This window comes from Protobothrops mucrosquamatus, unplaced genomic scaffold (genome assembly GCF_001527695.2).
Source record: "Protobothrops mucrosquamatus isolate PMUCROS unplaced genomic scaffold, P.Mucros_1.0 scaffold577, whole genome shotgun sequence".
In the NCBI taxonomy this organism is placed as follows: Eukaryota; Metazoa; Chordata; class Lepidosauria; order Squamata; family Viperidae; genus Protobothrops; species Protobothrops mucrosquamatus.
The window spans coordinates 243,685-258,984 of record NW_015386878.1 but is presented as its reverse complement, the minus strand read 5'-3'; the positions used below and the strand labels follow the sequence as shown (position 1 = coordinate 258,984).

The following is a 15,300-nucleotide window of genomic DNA, read 5'->3' as shown; positions in this document are numbered from 1 at the left end:
ATTAATATTTTTAGGCTTCTGAGCTGAGCAAATTACTGCCATTTGTTTCCCCATGAAATGGTTATGAAATTAACAAAAATAAATTATATTATTTTTCTCATAAATAAAATTACTCCTTTTGTGGTATCAAATAATGACAGTATCTCACAAAAAAATTCCACACTGTTGTTTTACACAATAGGCAATTCCAAACTGAATCGTTGGCTCACAAACAATTACAAATTGTTGTATTACACTCAGGATATGCCCACTTTAGGGCTAATTACCCTCAGCTTAAGAACCACTGTTGTTGCAATAGATTGGCTGTTTTAACCTTTTGTTGTGAATATGTATTTGAGAAATATACCTGTCATGGTTCCGAAAGTAGAAGCTCTTCAAAGAACTTTGAGGCATTGTTTTCCTTAAAGAATCTTTTTAATTACTACATAGCTTCGGCATGTACATAGTGAAGCCAAAATCTGAATTCTCCTCCCCCCAATCACCCGTAACAAAGCATAACTCACTCCTTCATTTAACAGTCATCAATCAAGTTCTCCAATTAGTTTGAAGTGTGAACTTTCCCTCCCATATCTCCTCTGGTTACAACTAACCTTGAAAAATACTGTACTGAAATATTGTTATGGCTAACTATTCCCCAAGTACATCCTTTCCCCTCTCCTTTCCAACACTATCTAACTTTAGAGTAATACACAGGTTAAATAGGGAATGTCTGCTTCTTCATATATTGTCAAGCAAGAACATCCGATGTTAGCAACCTTGACAATACCACAATAAAAATAGTTACAGTTGCATTTATAATATCTATAAAATCTTTGCTTTTGTTAATGTTACATAATCACCAATTAAAACTGACATAAAATATTATTGCTTTTTAAAAATTTTTATTGAGAACTTTTACTTGAATGAAAGAAAAGTAAGAAATATATAAAAAGAAAAAAGAAAAACCGTAGGAAACAATACATGGAAAACAAAGAAAAACAGATAAAGAAGTATCTTCTTCATAGCAGTTACAATCAAAATTATTATCCCTACTTCCTCTTAAACATCTCCATAATTTCTTTGTCCCCTTATTCATCACTTTTTGATTGTCTAATCTAAAATTCATTATTTTAGCTCTTTCTATTTGCAGCAAAAAGTTCATTAAAAGTCCAGTATTGTGCAAAAATACTTGTTATTTTATCTTCTATTGTGAATATATCAATATATCACCATTTTATGGAACAATAATCTTAATAGCTGACAAAATAATGATTAATACAAACTAAAATAAAAAAATAAAAATAGTTACAAAAAAGAAAGAAAAGGTAGAGAAAAAGTAAAGAAGGAAAACAATTAGTAAAGAAAAAGAAAATGAAGAAACGACTTAAGAAATTTTAGAATCTTATGACTTCCTCATAAAATACAACAAATGCATGAGGAAAACCCTTTGGGGATGAAATCCACTTAAGGTTGGCATTAGGTCCATATGAAATAAGTTAGTCAGAGCAATGTGACAGAAGGTTTTGGAGATTCTTTTTATGGTTATTGGGGCTCTTAGTTTTCCCTGTTTCCATATATTATTCTTCTGGCAGAATGCATGGAAACCCACCTAGGGTTAAGTTAGGTCCCCATTTACTCAGTGAGTAAATCCAACATGACAGAGAGGTTCAGATAAGCAGTTCATGGTTAGTTGGCCTCTTACATTTCTGTTCTATCTTATATTATGTTTTTTGGGCAGGGGATATATATGGAAATCTGTTATAGAAATCTAGCTAATTAGGGTTAGCTCCTCATGAAATCTAGAAAAAGCAAGATGGGAGAAATATTTGGGGTTGGGAGAGAAACTATATCTGGTGAAGGAAGGGGAATTGACTCCTACACTTTCCATAAGTATGGATACCTGATTTTTGTGAGCAGGCAAGAGAAACCATCACTTTTACATCCACTTTCAATCAGTTGTGGGTCGCCAGTTCCATCATACAATGAGTTTTAAATGCAGTCTTTGAAGGACTCATGGTTTGAGTCCTTTCAATCACTTTATAATTTTATTTATTAGTTTTTTATGATCAAAAAACCTTTAAAATCACAAGTCTATAGTTGCTGGGATTCTTTTCAATTTGTTTAAAAAGAAGCAAAATTATGCCCTTTCAACATCATAAGAGCTTTATTTTTTGCTATTTCTAGCTCTATACAGCAAAGATGTGATTTCTGGTTTGTTTATGGAACACTTTATAAATGCTAAGGATTTATGAAATTGACCTAAAGAATGTATAAGTAGAAAGAGCCTCATGTGGGAAAAATCTGTCTTATTTACATATGGATTGCAAACAAGACTTTGAATGTCAATTACTAGAGCACAGAGTGGCTGTTTTAAAGGAAATGTTTAATTTATGAGTTGCTGAAGTACTCAAGCTTTTTAACTCTTTACTGAAACCAACAATTATTACTGAAGATGAGCAAATTCCTCTGGATATAATTGTAATTGATTTTAAGGCTTATTTAAAAATTACAAATGAAAGATGTGGAAATATTGAATGTACAGTTAGATGATAATTTAAAAACTGTAAAGGATATATAAATAATGTATCAAAAACAGCAATGTGGACTACCCACTAAAATTGAAATATAAGAGATTTTCTGGAGCTACTTCAGGGAAATTACAAGTGAACCTCAATAAAAGGTAAGAATGTTGAGAGAAGAGGTAAAGATGATCGAAGGAAAGAGGAATTAGCATTTCGTTTATTGGGAGGAAGAAGCAAAAAAATAAACTGGTCTATCTGATCATGGTTTAAAGAAAGAGTTCCTGTTTCTGGGGTGCTTTGTGATTATCTGGATTGAATAGTTTTTCTTTTGCAAAAGTTAAAATTGTAATGGATTTTTTATTATATTATTTTTGACATTTAAATAAGGGCTTATTATTTTGGTAATGTTAAACGGTTTTTCTTTTTCTGCAATGTTTATGTGAGATTTTTTTGCACATAAAAGAGGGTCCTGGATTAAATGGATTATCTGGACCCTTTCAGTTAAGATTCAGGCCTGGATATGGATGAAAATGGTATTGGTTGCACTTTTCAGTTATTTCTGGCAAATGCTATTTGGATGGAAATTCACCTAGGATTAGGCTCCTTTGAATTTAGTGAGAAAAATGAACATCACAGTTATATGGGGAGACACATTTTATTGATTATGGGGCTGTTACATATGCAGCTAGTTACATTTTAGTATCTTGGCAAAATGCATGGGAAATCCCTTTTGGCTATAAAAACAATTCATAGAAATTAATGTTTAACATGTTTATATTTAAGCTTCCATGAAATCATTGAGGAAAACCAAACTTATTCATTATGAGGGCCCCTTTATGTTTCTTTTATTTCTGTTGTGCCTAGTTTTTATAGCTTGGTAAATAGATTAGGAGATCCTATTTGGCTGGAGATTCATGTAAGGTTAGGATTAGGCTTCAATGAAATTGAGAGAAAGCAACATCACTAATATGGAGAAGCCATGTATATATAGTGGGTGACCAACATTTCNTGTAGTTGGTTGTTATATCTCATCTAACACTGAATCATATATTCAATGCTTCTGTGATTAAGAGAAAGCCATCGGGATCACTGAGCAGAAATTCCAGTTGGTCAGATTCTTGTCCTTACTTTACAGTACATGATTGTGCCTTCAGAGATGCCTTTGTCTCTAGAACGTAAAACAGCGGGAGTAACAAACACCAAAATAAAGCTCACCCCCCCACCCCCACCCATCACTCATGTGCAGCGCTTCTGATTAGCTCAGTGTTTCTCAACCTTGACAATTTTAAGGCATGTGGACTTCAACTCCCAGAATTCCACAGCCAGCAATGCTGGCTGTGGAATTCTGGGAGTTGAAGTCCACATGCCTTAAAATTGTCAAGGTTGAGGAACACTGCTTGATTAGCTTGTTATTGAACAGCCGCATCTTTCCCTTTGCAGGACAAGGATTCCCTTCTATTGGAGGCTCCGCGTTCATGGGCAGAGTTTCAGTTTGAAGCCTTAGTCGCCAATCAGAATACGGATTCCGGTTGCGGGGCAACAGCTCTCCAGCCGCTGTGTGCAAAAGAAGCTTGCGTCTCCTTGGAAACACGAACTCTCGGCGCACGAAGCTGGCTCGCTTAGAGGCCGCCATGAGCTCCCGCGGAGGCGAGCAGGGAACCGGCGGATCCATGGACGTCGACGGAGTGCGCATTACGCCGCCCGAGCTACGCTTCGTGGATGCGATGCCAGGCAGTTGTTACAGAGCGCTGCTTAGCGTCCAAAACCTGCAGACACGCAGCTGTTCGCTTCATTTACAACCTCCGGAACGGACTCAGGTGGGACGGGAACAAGGCAGTCTCAACCAAGGGAGTGGAGCGAAGAAGTTAGAAATCTTAGTCAGAACCTGACTGAGGCTTGGGATTCCCCCTGCTGCTTTACCGTGAACTTAGCTATTTCTGTAAGCTCCGGACAAACTCTCTTTTTAGCCGGTATCATATTGGACGGAGTTAGTTTTGTTTCGGCAGCATCAAACCTAATGAGTCTTAATGAGAAACCCCTTTAGCAACAAATCTTTAATTTGGTGTCCATCTTTGGGGAGGGAAGTATACTTAAAGGGGGGGGAAAAGGATACTGAGTGGGTTACTGGAATTAATAATAATAATAACAACAATAACAACAACAATATAATAATAAAGTTGGAAGGGACCTTGGAGGTCATCTAGTCCAACCCCTTGCTCAGGCAGGAAACCCTATACCATTTCAGACAAATGGCTGTCCAGTCTTTTCTTAAAAACTTCCAGTGTTGGAGCATTCACCGCTTCTGGAGGCAGGTTGTTCCACTGGTTAATTGTTCTAACTGTCAGGAAGTTTCTCCTTAGTTCTAGGTTGCTTCTCTCCTTGATTAGTTTCCACCCGTTGCTTCTTGTCCTGCCTTCAGGCACTTTGGAGAATAGCTTGACTCCCTCTTCTTTGTGGCAACCCCTGAGATATTGGAAGACTGCTATCATGTCCCCCCTCGTCCTTCTCTTCATTAAACTAGACATACCCAATTCCAGCAGCCTTTCCTTATACAGTATGCTTCAGCCTCCAGTCCCCTAATCATCTTTGTTGCTCTTCTCTGTACTCTTTCTAGAGTCTCAACATCTTTTTTACATCCTGGTGACCAAAACTGGATGCAGTATTCCAAGTGTGGCCTTACCAAGGCATTATAAAGTGGTATTAATACTTCACGTGATCTTGATTCTATCCCTCTGTTAATGCAGCCCAGCACTGTGTTGGCCTTTTTGGCAGCTGCAGCACACTGCTGGCTCATATTTAAGTGATTGTCCACTAGGACTCCGAGGTCCCTCTCACAGTTACTATTATTGAGCAAGGTACCCCCTATACTATACCTGTACATTTGGTTTTTCTTGCCTAAATGTAGAACCTTACTTTTTTCACCATTGAATTTCATTTTGTTGGTTAGCGCCCAGTGTTCAAGTCTGTCCAGATCCTCCTGTATCCTAAGCCTGTCTTCTGGAGTGTTGGCTATTCCTGCCAGCTTGGTGTTGTCTGCAAATTTGATGATTTCCCCATCTATCCTCTCGTCCAAATTGTTGATGAAGATATTGAAGAGCACTGGACCCAGAACAGAGCTTTGTGGCACCCCACTACACACTTCCCTCCATGTAGATGCGGTTCCATTGAGGACCACACACTGAGTACAGCCGGTCAGCCAGCTACGGATCCATCTGGTGGTGATGCTGTCTAACCCACATTTTTCTATCTTATCAAGTAGTAGATTGTGATCTACTTTATCAAATGCCTTACTGAAGTCCAAGTAAATTATATCCACAGCATTCCTCTGATCCACTAATTTTGTCACTTGGTCAAAGAATGCAATAAGATTTGTCTGGCATGATCTGTTTTTGACAAACCCATGTTGACTTTTAGTAATTCACTAATTCTTTTTGAAGAGCCATGATTATTATTTCTTGCACTAAGATTAGTATATGAAGGGGGAATAGTTTTCGTTCCTTCAGTTATTTATAGGTTAGAAACATACTTGTCTACAATCTCGAACAAAGGTAGTTCAATGGTAAGATGAAATAAGAATTCAGTCAATAAAAAGTTAAAATTCAAAGGTAGGAAATACATAACTTTGCATCAGCACAATATTGTCTAGTAATGCAGGTTTATTATACAATTTTTGAATCTGGTGCTAGATCTATTACTATGCCATCACCAGTCTATTACAGGCATAAAACTCAGTGGCTGGAAAAGATACAAGATACTCAAAATATCTGCAGGGTGTAAGTTTGGGAAAGAATCTTACAAGATATTACAGGGTAAATAGTTCAAAGAGAATAGGAGGCATGAATGAGATTACAGTCCCTTTAAAAAAGCAGGTGACCTTCCTAATTGGTACTTCCTCTTTCATTTTTTTGTATGTTTCCTATGTTTATGATAGTTTCACACTCCTTACCACAGTACTTTCTCTTGCAGTATTGTTTCCTATATCTACAGCACAATTTCTATATCTGTCCATCCATCTGTCCATCCATCCTGTTTTGCTTTAGTTGTTGCCAGAATACATCATGTAACTAAAAGAAAAATGTTTCCTTTAAAAAATCTTTATTTGCACTATAATTTGCTGAGTGATAGTTGTATGGTGGTGAAGAACCTCATGTTCAGATAACATTTGTAAAATTGAATGGTTTATTAATTTTGCAGTTCAAACTAATTGTGGAAAATCCAAAGAAACCTGTTGCTTCTGGCCTTTACATAACAGCCACTGTGGAATATCATCCGGACAGTGAGGAAGACCTTCATGATAGGCTCCTCCTTCATGTAGAAAAAAAAGTAATTGAAATTCCTCTGATTGGGTATGGCATTTCAACATAAAACTCTACTGTTGGTTAAATATTTGGCTAGCATTTGCACACTAAACCCCAACAAATGGGCAAAACTTTAGCTTAGTTTATTGTGATGATTAGTTTGTTTTAAAACAGGAAGTTCTCAAACTTTGTGGCTCTGCAAAGCTCTAAAATAATGTTTTGTGACCTCCAGCTAAACCTAATTATTTAATTAGAGTAGCATTGGATGAGAAAAAAATACACCGCATTTAATAATTAAAATTTTAATCTATATATTTCAGGGGGTCTCAATCTTTGTTGTACTGAAGCAGTCCATTGGTCTTGCACTAATGTGGAACAAAGCCTGTTCTGACTGTTCCTCCATTTTGTCTGTGCAAGGCCGATCAGGTGGAAAAAACCCATTAACCTTACTTATAAGTGCTTGTGACTGCTAACATGCAGTTTCAGGTTCTTAATTTAATGTGCTTTGTTTAATCTGCTTTGTTATGTGTGAAATATGGCAGTGTCTCTTACACCAAGTATTGTGAGTTTATGTAATACTGAATTAATTTACAGTGGTACTTTTGGTTCTCATTGTTAATCAGAAGGCACAATGAGTACCAAATACAAGTACCAAACAAATTTTTCCCATAAGGAATAATGTAGTGAGTCACAAGGCAGCCGACATCAACAAGTTCTAGTTTGTACATTGAGCACCAAACAAACTATAAATATTGGTGTAAAATTTTCGCATCAAAATGCATTGAGTACCAAATTTGATGTGTTTCAAAGCAGTTGAGTACTGAGGTACCACTGTAATAGTACCAAAACTATGGTAATATTTCAGGTATTAATTGTGTACTAAATTATTATCTTGAATAGAAATAGGCAATAAGTATTAAATATTTTGACATACAAAAATTTCAAGCTAAATAAAATATAGTTGCAAATTAATATGATTTCATTGTGCTTACAATACTTAAAAACATAGCAACATAAATACTAAGTTAAGAAATGTAGTTAATGTATCTGTTGAAAAAATCCAAAAATACTTTATTTCCCTTGAAATGTATTTAAAAATTAAATCAATAAAATGATATAAAACCAATAAAATAGACTTTTTTTGCAGATTACGTCCATGTTGTTTCTTAGAAATTGAACCTGAGATAAATTTTGGAACAGTGATTGCGAACAGTAAAATAATACATGCAGTAACTAAAATTACAAACTATGGATCATCCCCAGGTAAATATTTTTTATAGAGTTTAGTGTATTTAGCTAGCTGTACACTTATACAAATCATAATGTAATTTATTTTTGGTTCAGCATGAAATATGAACCCATCGAAGCAAAAACAAATGATAATATGACGTAGCTCAATGGCTGGACATAGCTTTGGTTATTTCATGCGACATAGTAAACCATATTGTACTTTGATTTAGGATATTAACTAGATTTGAACCGTGGCATACATTATGTAAAGACTGAGTGCTTAGTCAAAATATGAAACTGGTTTATTTTATGATAGTGTATCTCAACCATCAATATATTATCAAAACTTGAATCTGCTGTTTATCCCTGGCAAATGCTTTTATGAATGATTGCACAGTGAAATCCCTGTAGCAACAATGTTCTAGTGCATGAGCCACTTTTTATACTTTTTATACTTTTTTTTATACTTTTCCCCATCACACAGTCCATAGCCATAAATAGGTGCCCCAGTTGAAGAAAAATGAAGAATTGAAAAATGACAGATTAGTCACTTAACCCAGGTTAATGTTGTATGACCCTATGAATGGTGTCAATATATATAAAGAGAATATGATTAAAAATTAATTTCTATATAATCTCTCTCTATATATTAATTACATTGGTGATTTTCCTTTGATCCTTATTGAAAGAAGTTTCATGTAAGTTTAAGAAATTAAAGAAAAAACCTCTTATTTGGAAATAAGCAGCAAAAAGGAGATTAGAAGCTTGATTATGAAAAGTTTTGAAATGGACTAAGGGCCAGATTGACTGGAAATAAAATTATGAAATAATTTTAAGAATATTTCCTGTGGTTTGTTCAGAATGTTATCAAAATATAGGAAGAATCTGAATTTAAGTGTAAGAAATCTTTTCACTGGGAAAATGTGGAGTAGAGAAAAACATGATAAAAGGAGACTTTGGCGGCAGGTTATTAAAAGCAACCATGACTCAAGATTTTAATTAAAGAAGATGTCACATTTATATAGAATGGAGAAAAGTATTTTAACTCTGGGAGAATTCAAGGATTTTTGGCAACAAGGTACTCAGAACTTCCTTTTCAGGTTGTATAATAATGGGCTCAAAAGAGGAGATAGAAGATGATACAACTGAGAATCGGGCTGTTTTGGATATGGATTTAAAACTGACAGACTACAAGAATGATGTCAAAGATATACTGAATTTATAAATAAAAGTGGCTGATATTTTAATAGCTTACACAAATAATCAGAAAAATGACTTAGAAGTGTGGATGTCAAGAAAGTTGTCCAAATAAGTCTTTTATTTTGGAATTACAAAAGAGATAGGTTATACTTCTGAAGAAGTTCCTGAGAAAAGATGAAGCAAGAATGAAAAGATATCGACTTCAGACAGATGATTTTAAAGGAATAAACATCAAGATTTCAAAAGTAAAAAAAAAGATTTATAAAATTGGATTATTCAACCAAAATTAAAATGTGTATTTTTTTCCAGCAGCTTTTTCTTTTTAAAATAAGGACTGAATGATGAGACTTTAAATATTTGTTTATAGATCAGATATGAAAAGAAAAGATTTTTTGTTGTAGTTTTAGAGAAGAAAAGTGTTATATTTGCAAAGGAGTTTCTGAGGAGAGATGAAGAGAAAATGATAAGAAATTTCTGGGATATTATTTGAAAGGATTAAATTTCAATATGTTGTTTCTGGTAGCTCTTGATCTTTTCTGATTCCTTGAATGGTCAGGGTTTAAATATTTGCTTATTGATACAAAATATGGAACAATATTTTTTGTATTTTTAGAGAAAATTAGGTAAATCACATCAAAGTAATATGAAATTTATTTATTTCTTAGATAGATACATAGATAGGATGAAAGGTTAGGTTAAAATATTGGAGAAGTCATTGTTCTAACATTGCTAATTTACTGAAACTGTACTTGTGTTGATGAAGGGAGAAGTAATTTTTTAATATTTTCCACTCTCTTTTACATATTTCTTCCAGCCTTACCACATTCTTTTTTCTCTTTGCACTTTTTGCTTTTTTTGTTTTTTGTATTTTTCTTAATTTGCATTAGTTTTTTATCTTTGTATTTTTAAATTTCAATAAAAATCATTGAAAATGATTTTTACTTATGCATGAATTATAAGTAGCTAATGCTAGATGGCTTACAGGTAAAAATAATAAAAATAGTAAAAACATGTTCAAATGCATCATAGAACCTGATATTTTTTGTTAAAATGACAAAAATGACGTTTTTGTTTGTACATTCAACTCACAATGGATGTACAAAAGGGCTGGCACTTGTGATGGTTTGACATTGGTCTTTTGTCCTCTTATGAATGAAAAATAAAGATATATTACATCATGCAAATGATACCAAATGATAAACTCCCATAAGCAGTAATTTCCAGTTAACTAGCATCCTCTGCCTTGAAAGCTTATTGGAAAAGCAGTCTTCACTGCTGTCCAAAGTGTAAGCAGGGAATAGAGTATTCCAGAGTAAGGACAATATCATTGTTTTGGCATTTCCTCTCCTGTAATATCTTGGAAGGGGGATTTGCAAGCTGCCATTACAAATATGGTGGAAGGAATGGACAGGCTTAAATGTTTAGTTTTCATATAAAGCTAAAGCATAGCAATAGTACTTAGACTTATATACCACTCCATAGTGCTTTATAGCACTCTCTGAGCGATTTACATTGTCAGCATATTCCCCCCAACAATCTGGATACTCATTTTACTGCCCTTGAAAGGATGGAAGGCTGAATCAACCTTGAATTTGTCTGGATTGAACTCCTGGCTGTGGGCAGAGTTAGCATGCAGTACTACATTCTAACCACTGTGCCACTACGACGCAGTATATAATGATTAATGTATAATGGTTAAATTTTTAATTATTTCATTTATATGGCTGCATCTACGATAAGAGGAGTCTGCAGTTCTGCTTGAGTTGTGTGATTGCTTGGGATTAACATTTATTGTTAGCTTTATCTCAGAGGAATGTATAAGTATACATTAACAGTATCTGAAGAAAGACTGTACTTTTTATAAACTTAGAATGATGTCTTACAATATGACTGAGGAGAAATAGCTGAGGAAGATAGACAACCTTGATGAGATCTCTTGATGATGATGCATCTTATTATTCTGTTATTGTGATCCTTTTATCATTGGAGGCAAAAAGATTAGCATTTAATTTTATGTGTATTCACTAGATGGTTTTGTTTTTAATTTATTTAATTTTTATATTTTAAGGTACATTTGACATAAAATACAGAGGAAGTGTTCCTATTATTATTGCACCAATCAATGGCGTGATAGAACCAAAAACAGTGAAATTGATTAAAGTGGAGATATGTACCGATGTACCAAAAATAATTAATCAACTAGCCACGTAAGTGCAGTATATTTAAATTGCAGTGTTGTCTCTTTTGATTTACTTCTTGAATTAAACTTTATGATACATAATAAATAAATGGAAGCATATGCCTTATACTGTAGTGTTCTTTGCCCTTTCACTGCATAGATATGTTTAATTACTTGTGTCATTGAAGTAAGTAAAAGTATTGCCAATTCAAGTGCAGTCTATGTAATAAGAACAATTTGAGTGAAGGATAGGACCTTTTTGTTGCATACTACTCAATTTCCTATCTAAAGAATGGATGGCTGTGCTTCAATAAATTATATGACAGCTCAGTACATTGGGTATTACAGTTTAATTAAATCAGACTGTTTAATTTTATTTAGGTAGAATGCAACGGTAAACTCCAATTCTAAGTAAAATCTAATTTGAAGCCTCATTTAAAAATCCTTCTTATATTGAAATTTGGTGTTTCCTTTATTATTCCAAATTGGGGATAATGAAGAATTAATTCAGTTATAACTCTTCTAATATTATGTAATATTAAGAGCACTTACTATTCTGATAAGAAGCATTGAATGTTACAAATAGGCAACTGTTATAAGTTTAAGTTATAAATGTGTGTGTGTGTGAAATATGCTAATAAAATCTTAAATTCCAAATGATTAATATGGCATTATTAATCTTAAGCTGTGATTGTCCTGAAGCTCACAATTCCTTTTTATCTGTTGTTATCCAAAGTGTGGAGTTGCAGGGAGGACCCACTGCTGAGATAAAAATCAAAGCCAATATTGTGGAACAAGTTCTTGAGGTTTTAGGTGTGCCTCACTCAAATACTATCCAGTGTGTTAATTTTGGATGTGTCTACTTTGGAACTTCCAAGATGGAAGAAATTATTCTTCACAATAAAAGTCCAGAGCCTGTGGATTGGGTGGCAGTCTTGATGGATAATGCTCTTGGTGGAGAGATGGTAAGTAAACTCTTGATTTTAGGCCTGCTTTTAAACACCTATCTTTTTTTCAGCAGAATTCCCTTTCTTCTCTGTCATACTTAGAAGCTATCAAAGGACAAACAAAGTTTGTTACTCTTTTACATTTTGGCTATTATTTGTATATAAATGAGAGTTCCTATTATTCTTGCCCTTGATAATGTGAAAAGGTAAGAGTATAAGTATAGGCCAGATTTGGGCTTGTTGTATTTTTAAACACAGTTCATATAAGCGTTCAAAAGCCATTTCAAAAGGCAGATTTAGATTTCATTCCAGTAATGTCCACAAATTTACTTCTGATATCTCCCACAAATAAGTGAATGGTATGAACATGGACAATATGTTAAAGTGGAACTAAAACCTACCCATTGCTTTGATATTATATGACTTTATTATTTACTCTTAAGGTTTCATGAGAAAGCTGTAGGGATCTTATACGCCAGATGAATGTTGTAATAGTTTTGGTATTTCTGAAGTGCATGCCTTTCATATCAATGGACATTTGTTGATGAATAATAATTGTAGACATTTATTACTTTTAAAATAATATACTAGCCATGTTTTAAAGGAAAGCTTAGTGGGGTCTAGACTTGGTGACAAGTTTTGTTCACATTTTTATAACTGTTACCTTTTCAGCAAGTTTATTGATCTTATATATGAAACATCCATGTAAATACATGGAGTAATTAATTTTTAGCATATTCATTTTATGTTTTCTTAAAGGGCACAGATATTCAGCAGAGTTCAAATGCTGCTTTGAAAGATTATCCTGAAAATCAAGAAACAGATGTTTCAACTTTGATTACTTGCATTCCTAATGAAGGAACACTGCAACCTTATCAGAAGACTGTGGTTTTTCTTTCTTTTAGTCCAAAGTAAGTGATTTTGTAAACTGAAGTAATGAGCACAATGAAAATGATAAAAGCTGTAGTGTGTGTATATATGTACGTAGGTCTGTATACATGTATACATACACACAAAACCCACGTATGTATATTCCTAATTTCATTTAACAGAATTTATTTTCTTCACTGTAGCAATAATCTGTATCTATTGTATTGTAATTAGCCTATTTTGATGTCACCCCCCACAATGTAGAACATACCAAAATATAAATTCCATAGACTTTTAAAACTATTCTTTTTTAAGATGAGCTGTAGTAATATAATTTTCCAAATCCGATTATGCTTTCCCTCTCTTATATCCATGTGAATTGGGGCGCCGGTGACTGGCTATGAAACATTTACACATACCTTCTTGTTTTGGGCTTAAGCAATGTTCTCCTCCTCATTGCTTTGGTAAGAGATCTGTTCTTTGTCAAGGTCATCTTCCTTATTCTCTATATTAGGTGAAATGCTTTAATGAATTCCGTTTTCAAGAGGCAGTGAAAAATATGTATGGCTCTTCTTTTTATTCTTTCAGATAGGGGAAATAAGGTCTCTATCACTTGTTTTCATTTCTTGCTGAGGTGAGAGTTTTTTAGTACAAAAAGATGATTCTTCTTATTGTTAAGGGATTATTGAACTATGCAAGCTCAAGATGCCCCAATAGTAGAGGCTAGGCAACACAGCATCAGAAATGATAAAAAGGGGTGGAAATGCCAAATACTGTATATGCATGTGTTCAATGATTTAGAAGTTGGTAAATTGAAATTTTAATATCAAAATAATGTCATTGTCAAAGATGGCAAGAAAGTTTTGAAATATTCATTATTCTGAATTGTGAATAACATAATCTAATTTAAGGTTTACATGTGGTCTTATGATTAACAAATGAGAATATTTATTATGAAAAGATTCTGTTGAAATTACATAGAACATTTCAATTCTACGTATCCTGATTTTGGATAAGTTAAATTTACAGCCTGTGGTTCCTTAAAATTATGGTATCTGATGCCCTTTTATTTTGCTATGTAGTTTGATATCAGCAGTTACAAATCAGTAATCTGAATGATAGAAATGTAAATGTAATTTTAAATTTTATAGGCAGCTGCAAATTGACAGAGACTTTGACAGAACTCCATCACGAAAAGATTATGCTGTCTTTTTGAAATTTGAAGCTGTAGGAAGCAAAGATGATTTCTTACACACAATGCTTGGTGCTGAAATACCCATCCAAGGTATGGTATGGGTAAATACTGAATTAAGTGTGAAATAAATGTATTTTCTAGGAAAAGTAATGAGATCAATGTAGGTATTGTTAAAAAAACATAAAATTAATTTCTTGATGAGCATCTAATAAGAACAAGTTCTTCTTTCTAATGTTGTGTGTAAGATAAAGATTTTTTGAAGTTTGTAATGCTATAATGCTGATCTCATGGAATTATTTATATATTTCATTAGATAAAAATTATAACCATAATATTGATCACAATTATTGCATCCTATGGAATTTCTTGAAAGTACTTTAATTCATATTCACAAAATAACATTTCTAATAAGTTATGCAGCTTTTGAGAGGCCTTATTTTGTTAGCCTTTCTGAAATTATAAATTATGGTTCTAGATGGGACTGCCAAACATCACAGTTTGGGCTTTAAGATACTTACTGTTGAATGTAATGATGAACATTTCCACTAGAATAAATTTTGAAAATTATAGCAATAGAGTATACTGTATGTAGAGTTGTTTAAGATTGTTTGAAACTATAGTTCGTACATAGAGTATTATAGGATACTGAGAATCTTGAATGTTTGAACTATATTTGGAAATAATCCAAATATACTCCATATCTAGTTATCAACTATGAAAACCCGCATTTCTGTCTGCTCTGGATTCTGTCATACGATGAAGGGAAGGGGGTGAACAAAGGGGCTTTATGGCCCTCACTTCCTTCAGCCTACTTCAAAGGGACTGGAGGTGGATATCACCAAATGGACTAACAATAACAATGGGGGTCATTAGCTTTCAT

General features: G+C 33.7%; 1 protein-coding gene across 1 annotated transcript in view; it reads left to right on the top strand.

Annotated features, from left to right (window-relative positions):
• The first annotated feature begins 4,123 nt into the window (after positions 1-4,123).
• CFAP47 (cilia and flagella associated protein 47) overlaps positions 4,124-15,300 on the top strand; it is a 174,451-nt gene continuing 163,274 nt past the window's right edge. The window contains exons 1-7 of the mRNA XM_015817345.1: positions 4,124-4,318; positions 6,696-6,847; positions 7,947-8,062; positions 11,298-11,436; positions 12,145-12,373; positions 13,115-13,266; positions 14,377-14,510. Coding sequence (XP_015672831.1) covers positions 4,133-4,318; positions 6,696-6,847; positions 7,947-8,062; positions 11,298-11,436; positions 12,145-12,373; positions 13,115-13,266; positions 14,377-14,510 — 1,108 coding nt within the window. The 5' untranslated portion in view covers positions 4,124-4,132. The remainder of the gene's footprint in view (positions 4,319-6,695; positions 6,848-7,946; positions 8,063-11,297; positions 11,437-12,144; positions 12,374-13,114; positions 13,267-14,376; positions 14,511-15,300) is intronic.